The sequence below is a fragment of the Dermacentor variabilis genome, chromosome 4, assembly GCF_050947875.1.
Source record: "Dermacentor variabilis isolate Ectoservices chromosome 4, ASM5094787v1, whole genome shotgun sequence".
Taxonomy (NCBI): domain Eukaryota; kingdom Metazoa; phylum Arthropoda; class Arachnida; order Ixodida; family Ixodidae; genus Dermacentor; species Dermacentor variabilis.
In genome coordinates, this window is record NC_134571.1 from 151,943,004 (window position 1) to 151,965,362 (window position 22,359).

The 22,359-nt window shown below is 46.2% G+C and overlaps 1 protein-coding gene across 2 annotated transcripts in view; it reads left to right on the forward strand.

The window, feature by feature from the left end:
• Positions 1-22,359, forward strand: part of LOC142578016 (excitatory amino acid transporter-like) — a 70,301-nt gene that overhangs the window by 39,224 nt on the left and 8,718 nt on the right. The window contains exons 9-10 of one of the 2 annotated variants that reach the window (XM_075687442.1): positions 874-1,068; positions 18,683-18,811. In XM_075687442.1, coding sequence (XP_075543557.1) covers positions 874-1,068; positions 18,683-18,811 — 324 coding nt within the window. The remainder of the gene's footprint in view (positions 1-873; positions 1,069-18,682; positions 18,812-22,359) is intronic. The other variant, XM_075687443.1, reaches the window with a different exon arrangement.

Below are 22,359 nucleotides of genomic sequence, written 5' to 3' on the forward strand. Positions count from 1 at the left end.
GAGTCGTTTCATGCTTTCACCTTATGGAAAATTGCACATGCGACACATGTGGGCCTTTGTAGACAGTTATTATTTTATGACAAACTTACATTTGTTTTTTGACTGTGCTTGGTTATTTGCGTTCGGAAGCAATCAGTAGTCAGTATCTGAAGCCGCATCCTACTGAAGATATTGTCATCAAGTACCCGTAGGATGAGAATAAGTGTGGTGTTCATAAAGACGCGCAAAAAAAAATCACCGACGAGCACTATACTCCCTAATGCGAAAGTTGAGCGCAGCTGTATACCTGTTTTCACTTCGGGATACATTGGATGGCGCGGGTAATCTGCCTCGTGCGGCGCGTTACAAAGAGGGCTATGTGTGCCGCAGCTGCCTTGCAAATCAGGAGTTCACGACAGGAAGCGCGTGGGCGACATATGAGCGCGATTACCCGCCGCCGCCGAAGAGAACATCCGCTCATGCAGCGCTGTGATTTAATTCAGACGACGTGCCCTACTCTGGCGCCATCTCGTAGCCGTCGTCGCCAGAAAGCCCCCTCGTGCGCGGCACAGTGGTATTCTTATCACGCCTTCGCACACCCTCCTCCTCCGCTTTCCTCCTGGCGCTGTATTCGCTCTCGCCGCTTTTTTTCCCTTTTGTGCTCCGCCTTCGCTCTCATTCTTCGCTCTGCTCGGGCGTAAGGTTACGAAATAGGACGCCAACGCCGACGCTCGCCACAGGGACGCGCGTGAAAGAGCTGCGCTTTAATATATGTGTCAACAGTATAAAGATTTGGGCGTAGTTTTATGAGGATAAGAACGACAAACCTAAAATAAAGGCAACCCATCTCAATCGTTTAGCTCAGAGGCTGTGCTGTTTTTGTGGCATTCGCAGCTCAGCGACGGTGCCCACTCTGATCGTTGCGCTAGAAGAAGGGCTGCAGATGGATCCCCGACTGGCAAGATGCCTTGTGCCTGTCGGCTCTACTGTTAACATGGACGGGATGGCAATTTACTTCACCGTTACGCTCATTTTCTTTGCTCAGAAGGAAGGTATGACGCTGAGCCCTCTGCAGTATACCTTAATCGGGTATGTTTATTGGTCTCACGCAAATACACTTATATATCTAAGATTTTTTGTTGATGAATGTATGAAAAACCGATGATAGCATCATTCGTGCATTATTACATCCAACTTGAATTTAAATATGCTCCATGCATTTACGAGGTTACTTTAGGAAGATGTATATCGTCAAAGTATAGATTTGTTACTACAGAGAGTTGAACTGCCTAACTTTATGACACCTAGATATTTGTTCAGAAACAGGTGTCCATAAATGTGCGAAAATATTTGCTCTCCGGGTCTCCACAAACCATGCATGTGGAATGAAGTATTCTAAGGAAAAAAATCAACAATTAGTTCGCCCTAGTGGAATGGCTTAAGGCACACTACACTGACGTAATGGTTGCGCCATGTGTAGCTCCGATAGATTAGCGCTGTCCAGCACAATCCTCATAGTCCAGGTCGCCAGATGGGGCTCTATTGTCGACACGCATGGCGGCTGTACGGTCGCCATTATCCGCCATGTTGACTCTCTGATTGGCTGCCGAGAGCTCACGTGCCTTATAATGTGTGCCGGGAAACGGATGTTTCGCAAAATTCCATTTTGCATTTTCATCGAGATGATGAAACTTGACGTGGTGCTGCAAATTTGGCAGACTAATACATTTTTCTGGTCGTTGGTAGCTATATTGTAACGTTAGCGCTTCAAAAAAAGTGGGCGGTACGGCGCAGAAGCCCGTGAAATGCATCTGAAATTTCGCGAACATGTAGTGGCGGTGCATGATAGCCGCCATGTCAGCTTGCTGATAAGCTGGAGGAATACCCTGTAATACTGCGTCACGGGAAGGACCGTTTCGTAAACGTCAGTTTCATGTTGCGTGACATTGTGCAGGGCCGCCATTGCAGAGATTCTCCGCTATAAGTTGTGGTGCGAGGAGCCGTTCGAGTCATGCTAATGAGCAGCCATATGCAATGGCGGCCGAGAAGCAAGCGTATCGCCTCATTTTCCCCGTCGTTTGAGGCCATGAGAATGTTTTGTTCCTAGCGCGTGCTCATGGTATTTGCAAAGGTCTCGGCTGGTGCTGTAATTTGCGTTTAGGACGGCACTCCAGCGGCACTCTCGGACTAGGGAATAAAGGACAGCCAAATAAGAGATATGCACAATATACTACCGTCCTGACCGTATAGATTTATCAGCCTAATGAAGGAAGCGCGGTACCAGCCTGGGTTGAACCCTTCTGATTACTGAATGGCGATTTTCAAGCTATTCACACTGGCGATAGCACTGGGAATTCGATCTCACCATACAATTATCTCCTTGGCATTGGTTTTCACGAGGAGGCCACGGGAAGCTGACCGAGCCCTTCTACCGGGCAACACAGTAAATGCGAGAGCAACTTCGTGGACGGTGTCGGCAGCAGAGAGCTAGGCCATTCCGATGAAAGCTTCACTTCCGACCGACCTCTAGGAGCTGCAGGCCGGTGGCGATCAACCGCAGTGTGCAATTCCTTCCTCTGCGTGGAATGGCCACTGGTACGCTTGCACCCGAGTCTCCTCCAATTGATAGCGTAGACTGCATATGGCGTCTACTTAGAAAGCCGGCAGGGGAGGTGCAACTCATTATCCGTCATTTCTTCGAACGCGTATCGCACTTTCAGCCGTGGTCGACACCGAAAGAGCAACGCCAAGCAGACGACAAAGGCAAGTAATAGCCTCCGAAGCAAGCGTCGCACGCGCGCGCGGCTCACGCGTGTGTCCGGGGTTGCGCGACCGGCGCGCGTGGCCAGGATCGCGAGCCAACAGCCAAGCCACAGCAACGGAATCCAAAGCGACCTACCCCTTCGCCGGTTCCGCTCTTAGCCAAAGACGGTTTCGCTTTGGAATTGATCGACAGATGCGTGACGTGACTGCAATTAGCGGTACCACCCCACTGTCACTGACAGCTTGTGACGCAAGCAAAATTTTGACCAGTTAGATGAGGCCAAGTGAACGGGTTCCCTTCCAAAGAGTTAGACGATTCGGCCCCTGATCACCACCTGATGGTCGCGTATGTTGCCTCAAGGTAGAACACAAGCGCGTTGGCACCAATATACGATGGCTCATTCCATTTTTCGGGGTCACGCAACCTAGCGTCCTATCTACTGATGGAGACGATGGCTTGTGCGCAGCAAACGACGGAAGCGACAAGCGTTTTCGACAGAACGCGTTCAGCCAGCTGCTTTATTTTACTGTGAATAAAACAGTTCTGCTTAACAAGAACCTTAGGTTCAGTGCCTTCATTTCAGTTCCTGAGGGAAAACGTAAAGATTGCGTCACGCTGCGAAAGCAAATCGAGGCCATAGGTGCCATTTTGTTAGCGTCGCGCCTAAGTCACGCTTCTAAGAAAAAGGCGGAATGTCTCGTGCGGAACCCCAGGTCTAGTCGTCTAGTATGATGCAAAGTAACAGCGCGTTAGATTTTTAGTAAATACATTTCTGCGTATCATTTCGAAACCAGAGCATGGTCGCCGTCCCGCCATTTCACGTGCCGTCATCAGGAATATTAGTGTAGGGTATAGGACCTTAGCAGGTTCTTGATGCGCAGGCGGGCGACATGTTCTTCGTCCACGCCCTTAAGATAGGCGGCGAAAACGAGATTCTCCTAGCCCCGGACGTTCAGTAGCGTGGTATCATGCGTCATTACTGGATTAATCCTATGAACCAACATGAATGGCGTCATCTGCGGTTTTTCCTTAACTACCGGGTCGTAAGCAAAGGTTTCGTAACGAAAAACGGCATGAGAGCTATTGAGTTTGGTGTCAACACACTGCTCACATCTCGGCGATTATTAGGGCGAACACCTTAAGTTGCTCATGGGTCAGAAAATTTATTGTCCTGCGTTATCAAAGTTTTGACCATCCGGCATTTTATCAGCAAAATTGATGGTGCCACCCACGACCATTGGTGGTACTCGAACCCACAACCTCTGTTGAGAGTCGAACCCTCTAATTTTGGTCTAAATGAAATGGCGGTAATTAAGGCACCGTTAATTAAGATTGAGTTAATTAAGGAGCAATAACCCACGACTTTTCGTGGAGCCGAACCCACAACCTTTGGTATTAAGGGTAAGTTGGTTAAGTTACAGGTAACTAAAATAGAGTTAAATTGGGCACTCGAACCCACGACTTTTGGTAGGAGTAGAACGGTCGAGCTTTCGAAGGAGCCAAACCCACGTTCTTTTGTAGTAAATAAGGCAAAGTTAGTTATGGCACTCGAACGCACGATCTTTATTGGAAATCGGGCAGTCCAACTATGATGTGAATCGGATATAGCTAATTAAGGATCTCTACTCATGACCTGTGGTGCGAGCCCCACCCGTGGCATTTTGTGTTAAGGCGTAGTTACTTAGGACAGAATTTATTTATTTATTTATTTATTTATTTATTTATTTATTTATTTATTTATTTATTGTACCTTTAGTGCCCGAAGTGGTTACTGAAGGGAGTGGAATGAAATACAGAACATTTACAGAAGACAGGTTATAATATTTAAAAAATAAAAAAATGCAAATTAACAAAAGCATTTCTTAATAGTAGTTCTAAAAGCCGACGTATCGGTTATGTTAACAATTGAGGCCGGCAAATGATTCCATTCGTTGGTAGTTTTAGGAATAAATGAATAAAAAGATAGGTTCATGCGACAATGTGGAACTCTCATTTTATGGTGATGGTCAGTACGAGATGGTATGTATGGAGGTTCGGAGAAAAGTGCACTTTTTAATTTCGCATTGTAGTAATAAATTTAGTGCCGCAGTCATAAGCGTGGTAACCTTATACGCGATGAAAGAAGAGGGAGGTTTAAAGTAGCCATCACAGATCTTATGCTAGATGTCCGATAATTAATGAAGAGGTAATTAAGATTAAGGTAATTTGGGCACTGAACTCGCGACGTTTGGTGGGAGTAGAACCGTCGACGTTTGGTGGGAGTCAAACCTGCGATTTTCGATGGTACATTACGCAAGGTTCGTTAGGGCACTCGAATCCACGAGCTTTGGTGGGACTCGAACCCACAACCTGTGGTGTTAAGGCGAAGTTAGTTAAGACAGCGTTATTTAAGACAGAGTTAATTTGAGCACTCAAGCCCATCACGTTTGGTGGGAGTCGAATCCACAACCTTTGGTGGTAAATAAGGCAAGGCTAGATAGGGCGCTTGAACCCCCAACCTTTGGTGGGACCTTAACCCACGGCCTCTGGTGCTAAGTCGAAGTTAGGTGAAGCAGAGTTAAGATAGAGATATCTTGGGTACTCTAACCCACAAACTTTGGTGGGAGCCGAACTCACGACCTGTGGTGTTAAAGCGAAGTTAGTTAAGCTATAGTTAAATAAAGGTAATTAGGGCGTTCGAACCTACGAGGTTTGGTAGGCGCAGTACCGTTGACATTTTGTGGGAGTCGAAATCTCGACCTTTGGTTTGACACAAATTAAACGACACCACAATCGATGGTGCCACCACTGATGGTGTAACCTCCGTCCATTGGTGAGAGTCGATTCCGCGACCTTTGGAGTTTAAGGCAAAGTTAAATAAGGTACTCGAACACATGCACTTTGGTGGGAGTCGAACTCTCGACTCTTTGTAGGTCCAAAATCCAATGGTACGAAAATTGATGGTCACACCACTGATGGTGAAACCACGGTTTCTGCTATACTAAAGCTCCGCCCTCCTCCTCCTCCACGACCATTTGAGGCAGTCGAACGTACTACTTTTGCTGTTAATTAAGGCGAAGTTTATTAACGGAGTTATTAAAATCTAGTTAATTGAAGCACTCGAACCTACGGCCTTGGGTCAGAGAAAACAAGTAATACTAAGTAACGACGCGTTCGAATGAGAATATTACGTTAAATAACGAATTTCTCGTGAGCGCGCAGGCTTTGGCCCTCATCCTCTTTATTGCATGCTTATGTGGCTCTCAGTTTTTTCATTTAGTTGATTTGCAAGGCCATTCATCTATGGGTGGTAGGAGATTGCCCTGTGTCAACTTGCCCTGATGTATTCAAGGATCGCTCCGCTATTCTCCACTGTAAAAATTGACAATCACTTGCGAATCGTTAGGTTATTTGGATGCGAAAGCATTACGACTTCTCGTGACGTCATACATTGTAGCGTGTCCTTCACAAATCAATCTTAATCCGCCTTGTTCTAATTTGTACCAGCCCTAACCCACCTTAATCCACTTTATTTCACCTGAAGCGACCTTTTCCAACTTAGTGAACATTGCTCTAATTTGTCCCACCCTTATGCCCTTTTAGTCCACCTTAATCCTACTAATCCACTTTAAGGCACTATAATTCCCCTTGTTCCACCTTTCTGTGATTTGTGCTAACCTAAATCCCTCTTATTTACTTAATGCAACCAAATCCACCTTAATTCACTTTTATCCACCTTAAAGCAATTTTGGGATCAGGTGCAATTTCGTGGCTGCACACTGTGTCATTTTGCAGTGCAAACGACAGCAGGTCCAGCGCCGGGAACTTGACGTCATCACTTGGTCACGTGGGTTTTGGTACCATCGGATGACGAAAATGGACGCCGGATTCCCCGTTTCATGGTGCATGAATGCCTTAGCATTGCAAGCCATTTCAATGTTGGTGATACGGGTTACTGTGCCACCATCACGTACCAGCTTGTTCTCGGCTAAATGTTTCGTCACCTCGGCGGCCCTAGCTTTGGTCAGGGCTTTCGCGTCGGCGTAGCAGGTAAACTAGTATGTGGCCCCGACGACTCACCGATTCCCAGGAATTCACATCGGGAGAGGTCCATGTAGACCCATTGTCTTCTGCTGGAACGGTCGACTATGGCATTGAATAAGCTGTAGCAATTGCGATGGCCTTGTTGGTGGTGTCTTGCGTTGCTGACAGTCTCAACATGCCTTGGCCTAATAGGCGACGTCGGCGGTCCTTATCTGCCAGTAACATTTTTCTTGTATCCTCGCGCATGTACGAGTTGCACCGAAGTGCGTAGTTCTGTGTTCCCAATGTAGTGCGTGTAGAACCTGTCGATACCATGCTTAAAGTAAAACTAGCTTTGACCTGGCATGGACTGGTTAGAACAATTTGTTTACGAGGGGCTGTATAGCACAGGCTAAAACAATTTGCATTTAAATACCTTATGAATCAGGTCGGTCATGTCTGCAAGGTACTCGACAATGCTTCTTCCTGGTCTTCTCGTCGCTGCTCGGCGAAGTTGTTTGAGCTTATCGTTTGCCCTAAGGTGTCGTGGTCTTGATTACCTGTATATTGCCGTGGTTTGATCATAGAGCGTGGAACCGATAGTCAATATCAGAATGCTTCCACCAAGGGCTTATAGACCACAGCGATGTCAAATTCTTGCAGTCTTCTTTGTAGGGATCAGATGTGGAATTCGTGCAAACAATCACAAGGGCATTTATTGCACCTTTCATAGATCAATGCCTGCTAGCCGAGTTGCTATGCACAAAACATGCCGATGGGCGCGCGGCAAATCTAGACGTCCGACTCACCGCGACCGGATAGCGAGCGAATATGTTCGCCCCATGCTGGATCCCAACGCCTGGTCATTCGCGTGTACGGTCACGCGAATGGTGGCGCGTTCCAAGGCGGCCACGCGAGACGGTCTCGCAGAAGCATGGATCGGCGCACACGCGGCACGGCACGTCCGTCCCGTTTGTCCCGAATCCAGGAGTCAGCGGCTTCCGCTTCCGCACCCAAGTAACCCCGCCGGTAGCAGTGCAACACTCGCGCCATCTCTCGCGTTGCGCTTCAACCACATCGACCGCCGCGGGCGTCACGCAGGCCACGCGGCGAAGCGGGATTGGAGGAGATGGGGGGAGAACAAGATATCTGGGCACGCGCGTGAGTCGCGCATCCCCACATCTTATCCATACACAATGTACCGTGAAGCATTTTCTAGATCACCCTCAACTGCCAAGTAGGAATGAAATTGCATTGCACCCAAAAAGCCGGCGGGTGTGACAAAACCTGTCTTCTTCCGATGCCTCGCACTGACTTCAATTCGCCAGTCGCGTGTCTTGAGACATATCGACGAAAAATACTCTGCAATACTCAGCCAGTCCAACGAAGCACCTATCCGTGGGAGGGAGTGCACCTGGTAGAGCGTTCTGCAAAAACGAGTTCAGTGCTCCTTCTTGACAAAGGGTATAGGAGAGGCCCACAAGCTCTTAGATACATGGAGAGTTTGGTCGCGCAGGAATTCACAAGTTGCATCTTTGTCTTTGTTTCCTCTTGTAGCAAATCGGCATCGACTCTAACGGTGCCGTCGCTTGTATTTTTCGGTTAATATGGAATGCTCGGAAACTGTTGTTTGTCGAATTTCTGATGATGACGAAGAGCAGCTCCTTGCATCATGTGAGGAAGCTTTCGAACACTTTCTGTTGAGGCCCGGTAAGACTTGCAATTGAATATCAAAAACAGCTTCAGGAAATCACACCGCCGGGTTGGGTTCGGAAGAATTCAAGATGACAAAGGCATTGTTCAATGCCTGAACTTCCTTCATGTATGCGACCTTCATGCGCTTGGTTATTTGTTAACTCAGGTTATCGGCTGAAGTTTGTGGATGTTATCAACACATTTTGTGGAACTGAGCAATTCCCTACGACGGCTATTGCAGGTTCGAACAGCAGGGGTTGGTCGCTTTCTACGCTTATCACAATATATGTGAACAACGTTATTGACTTGGAATTTATCCCCCGAAAGCGCTGTGTTGACTGCGAGTTCATACCAAAAATTACGTCGTGTCAGCATTGTTGCAGGATAACGAATGTCGAAGGGTAATTCCTGTCATGAACTGCAGCTCTTTTTTGCCGTTTTTAGGTGTCATTCAACTGTCCGGATATGACGGCCATCCCATGCAGTCTTTACCAAGGATTCACTGGTTACAAATTAGTCGGCTTTTGTGTTGGTTAGAGCGGTCACTGTGTATTCGTCGAGAATCGCTTCGAACTCAGAGGTTCTCGGTCTAGGATTATACTTAAGTCGCAACGTATTATCACGGCTACATTGCATTGTCCCGCTGTTATCACGTCGCTTTACCAGGTATTATTTATGTGGCGTCATATTTCGTTCAGAGCATCGTGTTGATAACCGCATGATTTCGCTACGTCCTATTCCTCTGCCGTAGTCTTGCACTAGTGGTGCAAGGTGGGCTGCTTCCCCGCCGTTACAGCAGTGCGTGTGGTGGTCAGGCACACCACATATACCGGCATGCGGCCAGGTGGTAGCGGTGGCTGGAGACGGAAATGGAGGGTAACACGTTTCCCTGACGCAAGGGCGGATGAGCAAGGATTGGCTGGCGGCAGCAGCATAGGTGTCGCTTCCTGCAGGAGTCTATGGATGCAGCTGTTCACTGTTTTCAGTTCACTGCAGGATACCTTGGCGGATGATGTCAGAGATCTACGCCACTTGACGCTTATATCTTAGGTATAGGCCCCTTGAGCTATGTAACATTTTACACAGTTTGCTCACAACGTTATATTGATGCTCTCGCGAAGTTGGTCAAATCCCGGCACTTGGCGTTCTATTGCGTCTAGTGCTATTGTTTGGTCTTACTACTTGACGTGGCCTCCGACAGTAATTCTGCTATGCTCTATAGCGTGAAGCGCATCAGTCCGGCGAAGAGTTCTTATTTTACACCGCTGCACAGGAAAACCAAACTTTCTTCTAGTAAGATATATAGTGGTAGGAGTGGAGGAGAAAAATTGGAGGACGCTTAAGCTTCGCCTTCAAGAGTGGAGCACGATAGTGTGCCCGTCGACCCGCCAAGGGGTGTAAGACAATGCGCTACGGCGCAGCAATCACCTGTGAGGCGCACCGCATCGGACTTTGCCCCCACCAATCACGGGGGGAGCGCCGAGCAACGCAGCGTTCGGCGCGACAACGGAACTTGCGCCTAAGCAAGAGAAACTAACCAAAGAACTCGGTGTCTCGGAGGGAGACACTATCTACGCGAGCCAAACGTGGTGATTGGCAAGGACAGCCGGGCCGCGACGCGCCATGAAGGCTGACGCGATCATGGGGCTGATGCCTCTATGGGATTCTCCTCTATCTCGCTTGGGAGCACCACGCAGACGCATGGCTCCTCGGAAGCAGCTCGGCACACATCGCCGGGGACGCTTTCCCACCACGTGCGCTATGGCGCAGCGAACACGTCAGAGGCGCCCCGCATCGGACGCTGTGAGCGGAAAGAGGAGTCGCGTCGCCTAAACATGAGGGTTTGAGTGACGCACGCTGAAAGTTGGAAGGGGAGAGAGCGAGAAAACTTATTAAAGCAAGGGTAGTGGGGCATCCTCGCACCGGTCCCCGCACAGCCCGAAGGGGAGAAGCGGACGAGTGGCGTGGCACGTGTCGGGGCAGTACCGCACATTACGAGAAAAGGGTCTTCTGTGTTTGCCGCAAGATGGCTCTGCGTGTGCGCAGAGCGCAGAAGAAATGTAGCGGAAACGTACTTCGCTACTCGTGTAAATGCGACTTTTGTAAGTTACATGCTCATAATTTCCGATATACACCGCAGTATAACATACTACGTCGCGTTTCTAAGGCCACACCGCGTTCACTAGAGGCGCTTTTGTACCGCTTTGAAGCATCTAACTCATGGCTGAGTCGCAGCGTCTCCGCCTCCCACTCCGCAGAATCTGTATCGATTCCGAGCCAGCACATCTTGCAAGTTGCTTTTTTATTTATGAAGTGCCTCCCAGTATTTATCGCTCACGTCCAACGCCACCGACAACACCGGCTTTTCTGCGACACGAGCTCCTTAACCCTGTCGCGTTAAAAACGGGGCATCTCTTCCGCCGATATGGCGATACCCGCGTTAGGCAGCCGCACTCAGTGAAATTTGACTTACTTTTCGGATGACTTTTGTGAGCGTTGTTAGAACGCTTAAGCGAAATATGTGCCAAGTTGTTAGAGTTGATTCCCGATTCTACAACCATGTCCTAGTGGCGTCTTTCCAGGAGTTGTATAAGTGGCCCAGTTGCGCTCTTTTTTTTGTGCCGGGCAATCCCTCGGAATAATGTATCCTTAACCGGAAGGCGTGCAGCTATGGAGTGCTATTCACGCTTCGTCTTTATTTCTAGGCCAGTGAGCTGGAGACCAGATCAGTGTTACCTGAAACTAACCGACAAGCATTCATATTAACTCGTCATCATCATCAGCAGCAGCAGCGGTAGCAGCAGCCCGTTTTATATACACCGCAGGATGAAGGCCTCTCTCTGCGATCGCCAATTACCCCTGTACTGTGCCAACCGATTCCAACTAGTGCCCGCGAATTTCCTAATTTGATCGCTCCACCTTGTCTTCTACCGTCCTCGACTGTAACCCTAATGTAACCCTAATGGTCCAACAGTTATCTAACCGGCGACTTACAGACCAGCCCAGCTTGATTTTTTTCTCTTGATGTCAATTAGAATATCGGTTATACCCGTTTGCTCTCAGATCCAAACCACTCTTTTTCTGTCCCTGAAGGTTGTGCCTAGCAATCTGCGTTCCATCGCTCTTTGCGCGGTCCTTAACTTGTTCTCAACCGTCTTTGTCAGCCTGCAAGTCTCTGCCCCATATTTCAACACTGGTAAAATGCACTGATTGTGCACTTTCCTTTGCAATGATAATAGTAACCTTCCAGTCAGGAGCTTTCAATGTGTGCCGTATGCTATCTAGCTCATTTTTATTCTTCTATGAATTTCACTCTCGTGATCAGGGTTCCATGTGATTAGTTGACCTAGTTAAACGTACTCCTTCAAAGACTTTAGAGGCTGACCGGCGATCTTAAGCTCCTGTTCCCTTGCGCGGCTATTCATCATTATGTTTGTCTTCTGGATATAATCTTCAACCCCAGTCTCACACTCTCCCAGTTCAGGTCCTAAGCCATTTCTTGTAATTCTTCTGCAATTGTTCTTGAATAGAACAATGTCATCGGCAAACTGAAGGTCACGGATGTATTCGCCGTCGATCCTTACTCCTAAGCCTTCCCAATTCAATTGCTTCAATTATTCTTCGAAGCACGCAATGCTTGAAAGTACTTTTCTTGTGTAGAGTTAAGATAGGCATGAAAGCTCTGTAGATATTTTCCAAGGTATTTACGTAAGCGCTTTGTACTCCCTGATAACATGATGGCTCTGTGACTGCTAGTATCTCTACTGAATCGAATGCCTTTTCGTAATCTGTGAAAGCCATATAGAGTGGCTGATTGTGCTCTGCGGATATCTCGATTACCTGATTAATGACATGGATGTGATCCAATGTAGGGTATCCCTCCCTGAAGCCAGCATGTTCCCTTGGGTGACTAAAGTCCAGTCTTGCCCTTATTCTAGTGGAGATTACTTTGCTAAATATTTAATATAATTCTGGGAGTAAGCTAATGGGCCTATTATTTTTCAAATCTTTAACGTCTCCCTTTTTGTGAATTAGTATAATGTTTGCGTTCTTCCAGTTTATTGGGACCTTTGCAGGCAATAGACACTTCGTATAAAGAGCCGCCAGTTCTCCAAGCATTAGGTCTTCTCTATATTGGGTTAAATCAACTGTTATTCCATGTTCTCCTGTTGCTCTTTCTCGTTTCATGTCTTGCAAGGCCCTTCCGACCTCATCGCTGGTTATAAGAGGAGTTTCTATAAACTGTTTATTACTGTTTCTAAATGAGGTATCCTGACTCCTCTGGGTACTGCAGCGGTCAGTATAGAATTTTTTCGCTGCTTTTACTATAGCTTCGAGATTGCTGGCGATATTACCCTGCTTACCTTTCAGTGCATACAGCTTGGTTTGTTCTTTGCCAAGTCCCCTTCTCACTGATTTCAGGCTGCATTCATTTTTACAGCTTCTGCAGTCTTTCGCATGTTGTAGTTGCGAATATTCCTTATTTTCGCCTTGTTCAGTTTTGACAGTTCCCCGAATTCTATCTTATCCCTTGAGTTCGACACTTTCAATCATTGACGTTTCCTTATTAGATCCTTAGTTACTTGGGAGAGCTTGCCTTCTGGTTGCCTTGGGGCCTTGCCTGCCACTTCAATTCCTGCCTCTTAAGCCAGCCTAGTTACGGTTTCATTCCTTACCTCTATGTCATCGTCCCCTCTTTTCTTAGGCTGCATATTTGTTTGCAAGTACCAGACTCAGTCTGTCTGTTTTTACCCTTACTGCCTCAAGGTTGACCTGTTGCTTCTTGACCAATTTTACTCTTTCTCTCTTCAAATAGAGGTGAATGCTAGCCCTCACTAACTTATGTTCACTGCACTTTACCCTACCTAACAGTTCTACATCCTGCACTTTGCTGGGATGAGCAGAAAGTATGAATTCACTTTCATTTCTTGTTTCACCATTAGGACTTTTGCAGGTTCACTTTCTGTAGCTATGCTTCTTGGAAAAGGTGTTCAATATGCGAAGCTGATTCATTTCTGCGATTTATACCAGCATCTCTCCTCTAGCATTCCTGGAATGCCGCTGTCAATTGCTTGTTTAGCAGCCTGCTTACCCCCCCCCCCTTTTTTTTGTATTGAGGTCGCCCATTACTACAGTATACTGAGTTTGCACTTTGCTCATCGCTAATTCAATATCTTCATAAAACTGATCTACTTCGTCATCATTGTGACTAGATGTTGGGGTGTAGGCTTGCACTGCCTTTAATCTATACCTCCTACTAAGTTTAATTACGACTACAGCTACCCTCTCATTATTGCTGTAGAATTCGTCAATGTTGCCCGCTATGTCCTTATGATTAAGAATCCTAGCCCGCATTGCTTCTTATTTGGGAGAATAGCAGATGACATGTCTGTTATTCAGCAATGTATAAGCCTCACCAGCTCTTCTAATCTCACTACGGCCGATGATATCCCAAACAATGTCTGATAGTTCCTCAAAGAGTCCTGCTAAGCTTGCCTCACTCGACAGAATTCGGCAAATAAAGGTTTGAGAGGGTCAAATTCCATTACGTATCTCCGGCTTTTTCACTGGTCAGACCTGACGGGTGAGACGAGTGGTCGCCCGGCTTATGACTGGACGCGCAAGCGCCCCTGTGACGTGAAAACAATGGCAGCTTACTGCGAGACCACAGCAACCACCGCCCTCCAACTACCGCGAAGGCCAGTCTTCTATTCCTGACAAGTGAACCATCACAGAGATGCTCTAATTGATGAAAGGGTCTGTTGTTGAAGACTCCCGTGGGAACAGCGTCGACATCAGTGTCAGTTTGCCACGGGGTTACATCGTATGAGGCGGCGGTTGGAGACAGAATCCTGCGTAATGGCGTGACGTCATGAGAGTGATTTTGCACACGGGTCAACGATTAGGATGAACCGAAAAGAAGAACAAGGAATTCCTTCCACGTGTGAAAGTTGGCACGGAACCAGATAAAAAGCGGAGCTCGACTGCTGTGGTTTAGCAGTCTAGTTTAGCACGTAGTTTCCTTCCTGGGTCATGGAGCCAGTCCTGTAAATCAAGATCGTTTAAATTTGTATATGTGCCCTTTTGCATTTCTTGAACCTCGCTCAAGACCTTTCTTTCTCCCATCACCTCACACAGCACTATGCATGAAATCTTCGTGGGTGCTCGGACCCCGGATTTCACCAGGCATGTTAAAATGGTGACTCTTTCAAATGCCTCCAAACAGATCTCGGGGTCGCCCGATCACGACCCATGAAAAATAGGTGCCTTTCTAGACTGATTTATGTGATGGATGCAGGAGACCCTGGCTCTGTGATTGTAGCTGTAGTCTCGGTCGTATTGATCTTCTGAGGTTCAGGTTCCTGCTTCGGAGAAAATCATTGTAGCATTGCTGCTAGTCTGACGATAGCTTGATGGTACGAATAGACGCTAGCGTTGCGTTCATGCTTTAGGCTAGCTCATGACCATAGATGTTAGCAAAATTAAGACAGCAGCACCTCCGACAGATGTCAGCTTGACGTCGAAGCTCACCGCAATAACGGGCGCCTAATACCTGCGCCCGAAAACTTAAAAGAATGCGCATGCCACTTTTGTAAGAATCGTCAGAAGTGTTCGATTAAAATGTTATGAATTTACAAGGGATGAGGATACGCGTATTTCTTGGTGAAGAAAGAACAATTTATTTTGAGAAGAATAATTAGATAGGTAATTTTTCTGGGGGCCTTTTAATGGTAAAGCTCTTCCAATATGTCTTTATTCCAATCGCCTCACGCAAAACCTACCTAACCGAGTGCACTAGGCGAAGTCATAGGTCAAATAATAAGTACAGAGTGGAGCAGTTGGAGGCACAGCTCTCCTGTTCCGACTTGCTTCAAGAAAATTTGGAGGACGCTTAAGCTTCGCCATTGGAGTGGAACGCGACCGATTTCAAAGATCGCTGACTGCTTGTCACGCTTCCCGGACGAGCGCAGTTTCCTTGTGGTTGCACCGAGGCGAGTGCGATGGTGTTGTAATGAACTGAGATGGCCGCGCCGCTCGGAAAAGGGGTTTAGGTTTGAGTTTCTGCCTAGCAGAATTATGTTTTCTGGCATAATCAAATTAAACTCCGACGCAATAAAGTCTGTAGGTTGCGTTTCTGTGGCACTGTACGACTTTTCTGACGTATTTTATTTGAGGAGTATAAATAAATCAGCAACGTATCTGCGCCCCGCGGAGCGCCTGCGCGGTTGTGGGTCGGAATATTTTTTCGCAAAGTGGCGTCCGACGCCGGCATCGGATCTTTTTCCACACGGGGTCCTTAACGGTATTGCGTTAAAGTCCTCAAATAGCCAGATCATGCAAGCAGGAAAGGCTAGCGGGTCCTGCACTGAGGGGCTCCTACCATACCGCCTTAAAATCTGTTGCTGTCAAATTTATTGTTTTCTCTCTCTCTCTCTCTCTACACGCACACGCATACGCACACAGTGTAAGTGGAAGTATTATGGGTTCAGGATCGAAGCTACGGCGGCGGTGAAGTGTTGAGCGGCGACGGCTATATCGTGCGACGCAGCCAGGTAGGCAGCCCGTAAAGCAGATTGGCCGGCTGTCGGGATTACACCTTTGTCTACTTCTATGTGGGTACCTCGTCTGAACGAAGCGAGGAGTTCGATACAGCGGCACGGCTGATGGCATAAACGCAATGGTCTGAGGTGGTGACCGCGTCAGAGCCTCGGCATAGTTGACTGCGGTGTTCACTTCGCTAGAGCTGCGCAAACTTGTTCCTGTATGACCTGGCGAAGGTTGGCAGGCGAAGGAGCGGGTGATTGCCCAGCAGCGGGACAGCAGCGAAAGCTGGCGAGTGACCTCTGCACGGGCAAACTATTTTACCTGGCAAAGCAGTGAGTCAATATCAGGAGCGGTGGCCATGCTCGACAGGGTTTCATCGGACACAGGAGGTCACTGCCTCAGGAGATGCTGTCTGCGGAGCTCGGTGGAACTCGTCGAAACTCGTGCAAGCTCAAATACTTGAGAAAGAGTGCCAGGGTTTTTTGGCAGCGGAGTATGAAAGACATCGTCCGAAATACCCTTCATGACGTGACGCACCTTGTCCGCCTTCGCTATCGTTGGGTTGACACGCCGGCAAAGGTTGACCACGTCCTCTATTTATCTGGTGAATGCTTCACCAGTTCGCTGGGATCGGCTTAGTAGGTGTTGCTCCGCGCGAAGCTTGCGCACGCCAGGGCGGTGGAAAACTTCGGTGATACTGATTTTGAAGCTAGCCCACATCTGGAGGTTGGCTTCGTGGTTATTAAAGTGCAGCTTGGTGACACCCGCTAAATCAACCGTATTAGCACTGACAAACTTAATGACATCATAAACGTTTATCGATAATGGGGTATGTTCATAGCGGTATTTAGTGATTTAACAAAAGCTTTTGACGCTATTATCACTCTATTTTGTAGGCTAAATTTGAGTCCTTTAGAATTTCTGGACCTGCTTTATCTCTTTGGAACCTTACCTAACTAAACGAACTGAGGTTGCTGGCTACATAAGTGCTTTATCCTAAATTAACAAGGGCGTTCCACAAGGTTCAATTGTGGGCCCTCCGTTATTTCTTTACATTAATGACACTTCATCATCAGTTAATGATTCTGACTGCATCCTCTATGCCGAATACACAACGACATTCGAGAATGATCAAGTCATTAACGGTCTACTAACAAAGTAAAACGTCGATTTCACTAATCATGTTCTTTGGTGTAACATTATTTGCTAACATCCAACACTGTTAACACAAGCTTTATGCTATTTCACTCGTCCCAACAAACGCCCATATTAACGCTAAACTACTAATCGATAACTGCGTCAATATACCATACAATCTTATTACTTTTCCAGTTGTCGCAGTGCGCCCTCATTTTGAAAATAACATTCACGTAAATTAGGTCTTTAAAGAGACTGCTTTTTGCTTCCGTGTACTCGTTCTCAAAAGGCAGTGTTTTCATTAAAAATGTTCGAAAATCACTTCCCTGGGCTTTCACTAACAGTCACGTTACTTACTAGTTTTCATTGTGAGGCAACACATGCGCCCCGCACCTTACATCGCTCATTCACGTTCAGACGTGAGTGGTCCGAATGATTATTCGTAGTTCGCACACCGCATCAACAGCCCGAATATTCCGCACTATCGAAATTCTAGCATTACCTTGCACATTTCAACTTACGCTAGGTCTTATACTATATAAAAGTTTAAACAGTGACACTCTGTCAGCTACTTTCCAAAATACAACATTAGGATACTAATAACGCGCGGTTATCGGAAAATAAAAACCTCTGGTTTCCTAATGTAAACTCTAGCTACAGTAAAATGACAGCCTTTTTTTAGCAATTTCATTTTTCAATTTTCTGCCAAAAAGTTGTATATATATATAGTGTGAGTGTGTGTGTGTGTGCATGTTTATACTGTTTAACTAACTTACATTGTTCTTCGTAATTTGTGTTCCTAGATAATTATTCGCTGATAAATTCAATTTCCTCTTATACAAATATTCTTCTTTTTATATTTAGAAGTGTATTTGTGAAAGATAATTCTTGCTCATTTCTGCGTAGTATTTAACATCGCGAATATATAATATCTTCTAATATGCTTTCTATATTTCCCCAATTGTTAACCTGAGGGGATAGGATGTCTTGCTTATATACCGCTCTGATATTCAATTGTGTTGTGCCGGGTTTATCGCTTTAGCTGCTAGTCGTGCGTCCAACCTTTATGTATATATGTTCTAAGAGGAGGTAACGCTGACAGTTTTAATTTTGGACGTTCTTGTGTATTATACTTTGTGAGTGTGGTAACGTCTAATTCTAAAATGATTGATTGCTTGATTAATAGACGCTTGTGTATTACATTTACTTTGTAAATGTGTCAACGTTTAATACTAAAATGATTGATTGCTTGCTTCTTTGCTTGTTTGGTTCATTGATTGATTGGCTAGAATTACAAACTAAGCTGGCTATACCCGAAGCTGGCATGAAAGAAGGGAGCTCAGATGATCACGATAACCAATCTATGGCTTTACCTAAGGGATGTTTCGTAGTGCAATAATTCAATCAGAATGAAATCTGCAAATGTCATTTCGGAAAGAAAGCCAGCTTTTGTGTCATATTTAAAAAGAATGTAATTAGTATTAACTTCTCTTTTTCTTTCCTTTTTTTTGCACACCTGCTAACCTTTACTCATTACTTCAATTTTCGTGTTTGTTGCAGGCTAACGAGCGGACTGGCCAGTTTAAGCATCGGTTATTCACCTTTGAAGGGGGTCATGCTGTACCTTTTGCAGGCCTTCGACGTCCCATTTCAGAATACTAAAATACTCGTCTACACCGACTGGTTCACGTGCGTCCTTCTAAATTCTCACCAGAAAATTATTTTTCACAAGTGCGCGAATCGACACAGGTTTAAAAATAGTCACAATTTCACAAAAGTAGAAGTTTTTCTAGTAGAAATGCCGCCATGGTTTTTCTCTAAGTTCTTTTTTTTTTGAGCATGCCGATTTTCTCGCAAGCAAAGTTGTTTTCCCCTTTTTCCTCTATCGCTTATGCGATCTCGCATTTTTTTTCTTACTGAAGACATTGTCTAGCCAGAGTTTCACCCTTAGCTTTCCATATTTCAGAGTGCACGGCCAATATAAAGTGAAACTATTGCACTCCGATATAGGGGCACTTTTCTGACGTCACTTTTAAGTAGCAGCCAACGGAAGGATCATGCGGTGATGAGAAGCATTGCTTGAAGCTCAATCAAACGCGTACGCGATTTGTCCGCCTCTTCTTGCTTAGCTTGTAGTGGCTGGTCTGAAATTGCGCACACTTGCAACAGCGCCCCCCCCCCCATCTCTTCTGAAGGTTAAATCTACCGCGAAAACGCATCCTTAGTTACTAACAGTAGGCATAGTGATGTCGTATGTCGGCCAAACGAGACTCGTCAAGGTCATCACCATCATTATCATGATGATCATCATCATCAGTTACTAAGGTATTCTTCATTGACCCTTATCCCCAATTCTTCGCAATCCAGGTCTCTGAATACCTCCTGTAAATACGCTGTGAATAGCATTGGAGAGATCGTATCTCCGTGCCTCACGCGTTACTTTATTGGGATTTTGTTGCTCTCGTTTTGGAGGACTACGGTGGCTGTGAAGCCGCTATAGATATCTTTCAGTATTTTTACATACGGTTCGTCTACACCCTCATTCCGTAATGCCTCTATGACTGCTGAGGTTTCGACAGAATCAAACGCTTCCTCGTAATCAATGAAAGCTATATATAAGGGTTTGTAATATTCCACACATTTCTCTGTCACCTGATTGATAGCGTTAATATGATCTATTGTTGAAGAGCCTTTACGGTATCCTTCCTGGTCCTTCGCTTGACGGAAGTCTAAGGTGTTGCTGATTCTATTTGCGATTACCTTAGTAAATAGTTTGTACGCAACGCACAATAATCTGATCGGTCTATAATTTTTCAAGTCTTTAGCGTCCCCTTTCTTATGGGTTAGGATTATGTTATCGTTCTTCTAAGATTCTGGTACGCTCGAGGTCATGAGGCAATCCGTATACAGGGTGGCCAGTTTTTCTAGAACAATCTGCCCACCATCATTCAGCAAATCTGCTGTTTCCTGATTCTCCCCTGCTGCCTTCTCCCCTTTGCATAGCTTCCAAGACTTTCTTTACTTCTTCCAGCATTACTTGCGGTATTTCAAGTTCCTCTCGGCTATTCTCTCTTCCATTATCGTCGTGGGTGCCACTGGTACTTCAAGGTATACTGTCCTCCAAAAAATGTTTATATTATGCAAAGAAATGCATTATTCTCCGCAGCGCCTAGCTGCCACTGCCAGGGTGATCAGTGGGCTGCCATGTTTTATTCCTTTCGTAACAGGGCAGCTTCCAGCAGTCCCATCCCCCCCCCGCCAAAAAAAATGTCGTTTTGCTCGGCATACTAATTCATGTTGAACGCAGAGATATCAGTGTAATGTGTGTTTTGCCAGGCCTTGTGATGTCTCATAACCGAAAGCTCAAGTGGTCACAACCTGAAACCTTTTAACAAATTGCGGATGTGTGATGACGAAAAAAGGTGCGAAATCAGAAATAATTATTTTTTATTTTGTTCGGTAAAATCAAGCTTACGTGCCCACGTCACATCACATGCGGGTTCTTGCGGTTTTCCTTACCTCGCGGGAGAGAGAGGTGAAGCGAGGTAGGCACGAACATTTCTTTGCCAATTATGGGCGCCAAGTAGCGCAAATGTATTGGAAACAAATACGTTCTGGTACAGCAAAGCATACATTTCGCACCTATTGAAATCGGATCCAATTGAGCATGTGTTACACATCATGAACCATAGGGTTTGGAATCGCTTCAATTTAGCCGTTTTCGCAATATTAACAATGTTATTCGTGCACTTGCGTGTAAAAAATTACACAGTGCGTGTAAAGAAAATGATTAAACTTCAAGTGTCCCATCGCCTTTAATTTGAAGTTTCCGTGCATAGGCCTAATGCGATGTTCCAATATTTCTAAGAGTACTTCCAAAGGTGTCATGAATTTTGTCCAGCGTTTTCAGCCTCTGAAGTTTCTTTGCGGCGCCCTCCGCCTCGGCTCTAGTTATTGCGGCAGCGGTCACGTCGTCCCCTGCCAGTAAATCATCGGTCTGTTTTGCACCTCGCTCGACGGGTCTTCCGGTGCTCCTACAGCCTTTATGCTTCCTAGTATTATATCGTACAGAGAGTCCTGCATAAAAAGAGCCGTGGTGTGGCAACAAAAATAGAATATCGTGACGTGCATTCGAGCTTAAGGCAGCATCTTCACGGTGCCATCTACTAAATAGACTGGACCGCTTTCGCCTGTGAGTTGGTCGTCGTTGACTCACCTTCTTCTGACTATTACCGCGTTGCTTCCCGTAACGCGTATTACAGTGATATATTTCCGAGCCATAGTGCCAGTAACAACAGGCATTCCCTCAACTAAGGAGTGTGACCGTGTCATCATAACAGCGTTTAATAAGGGAACTTTGCTGCCACTCTTCTGCTCAACGTATCCGTCGCGGATCGATTCCTCCTTCTCAGCCTTGCCAGATGCATAAACACATGAAACCTGAGTCCATTCCTTCCATCTCTCCTGACAAGTATCTTGCCTGTGCCCTTTCCTACCATACTTACCGTAAACGGGGCCACACCGGCCCATAGTTGATCACGCACTGTGCTGCACGGTGACCATGTCCTGCCACAAAGATAACATTTCGCTAGTACTATTTGACTGACTCTGCTTTCGTCAGTTTAAACACGTCTTCTCCTCCGTTTTCTTTTTTAACCTTTCCGATGTTAGTGCATCATTGTGCTTCGAGAAATTGACCGGCCAGTCCCAACAACTCAGCAAATGATTCAGTTTTCTTCTCCTTAATGTAAAGTGAGAGGTTTGGGTGGCAGCTGCTAAATTTTTTTTTCTTTAAGCAAAATCTCGTGAAGGGGAAGTGTAGACCTCCTTTATGTCGGCCACCTCTACCCATCGGTAATAATAATGACTCAGCCTTGCCGAAAATTGCGCAGCGGTCTCGCCGTCCTTTGATCTTGCGCTCCTAAATTTTTCTCTGAAGCCCTCAATGGCGAATCGAAAACGCCTCAAGGGAGCGACCTTGACATTGAGATAGCTTGACATGTCTTCCGGTGACAATCTCACAAAAACGCTGAGCGCTTGCTCACTCAGACGTGTGCTCAAAACTGTAGACCATTGCTCCTCAGGCCACCTCTGGCTCCTGGCGATAGCCTCAAAACGGCGTATCTATAAATCAAATTCATCTTTTCTTTCGTTGATTGGGATGAGAAGCTTGCTCACATTTACTCTCAACCCGATGTCGGCATCCCTCTCTTGAGTGCTGCTAACGTTACTCCGAT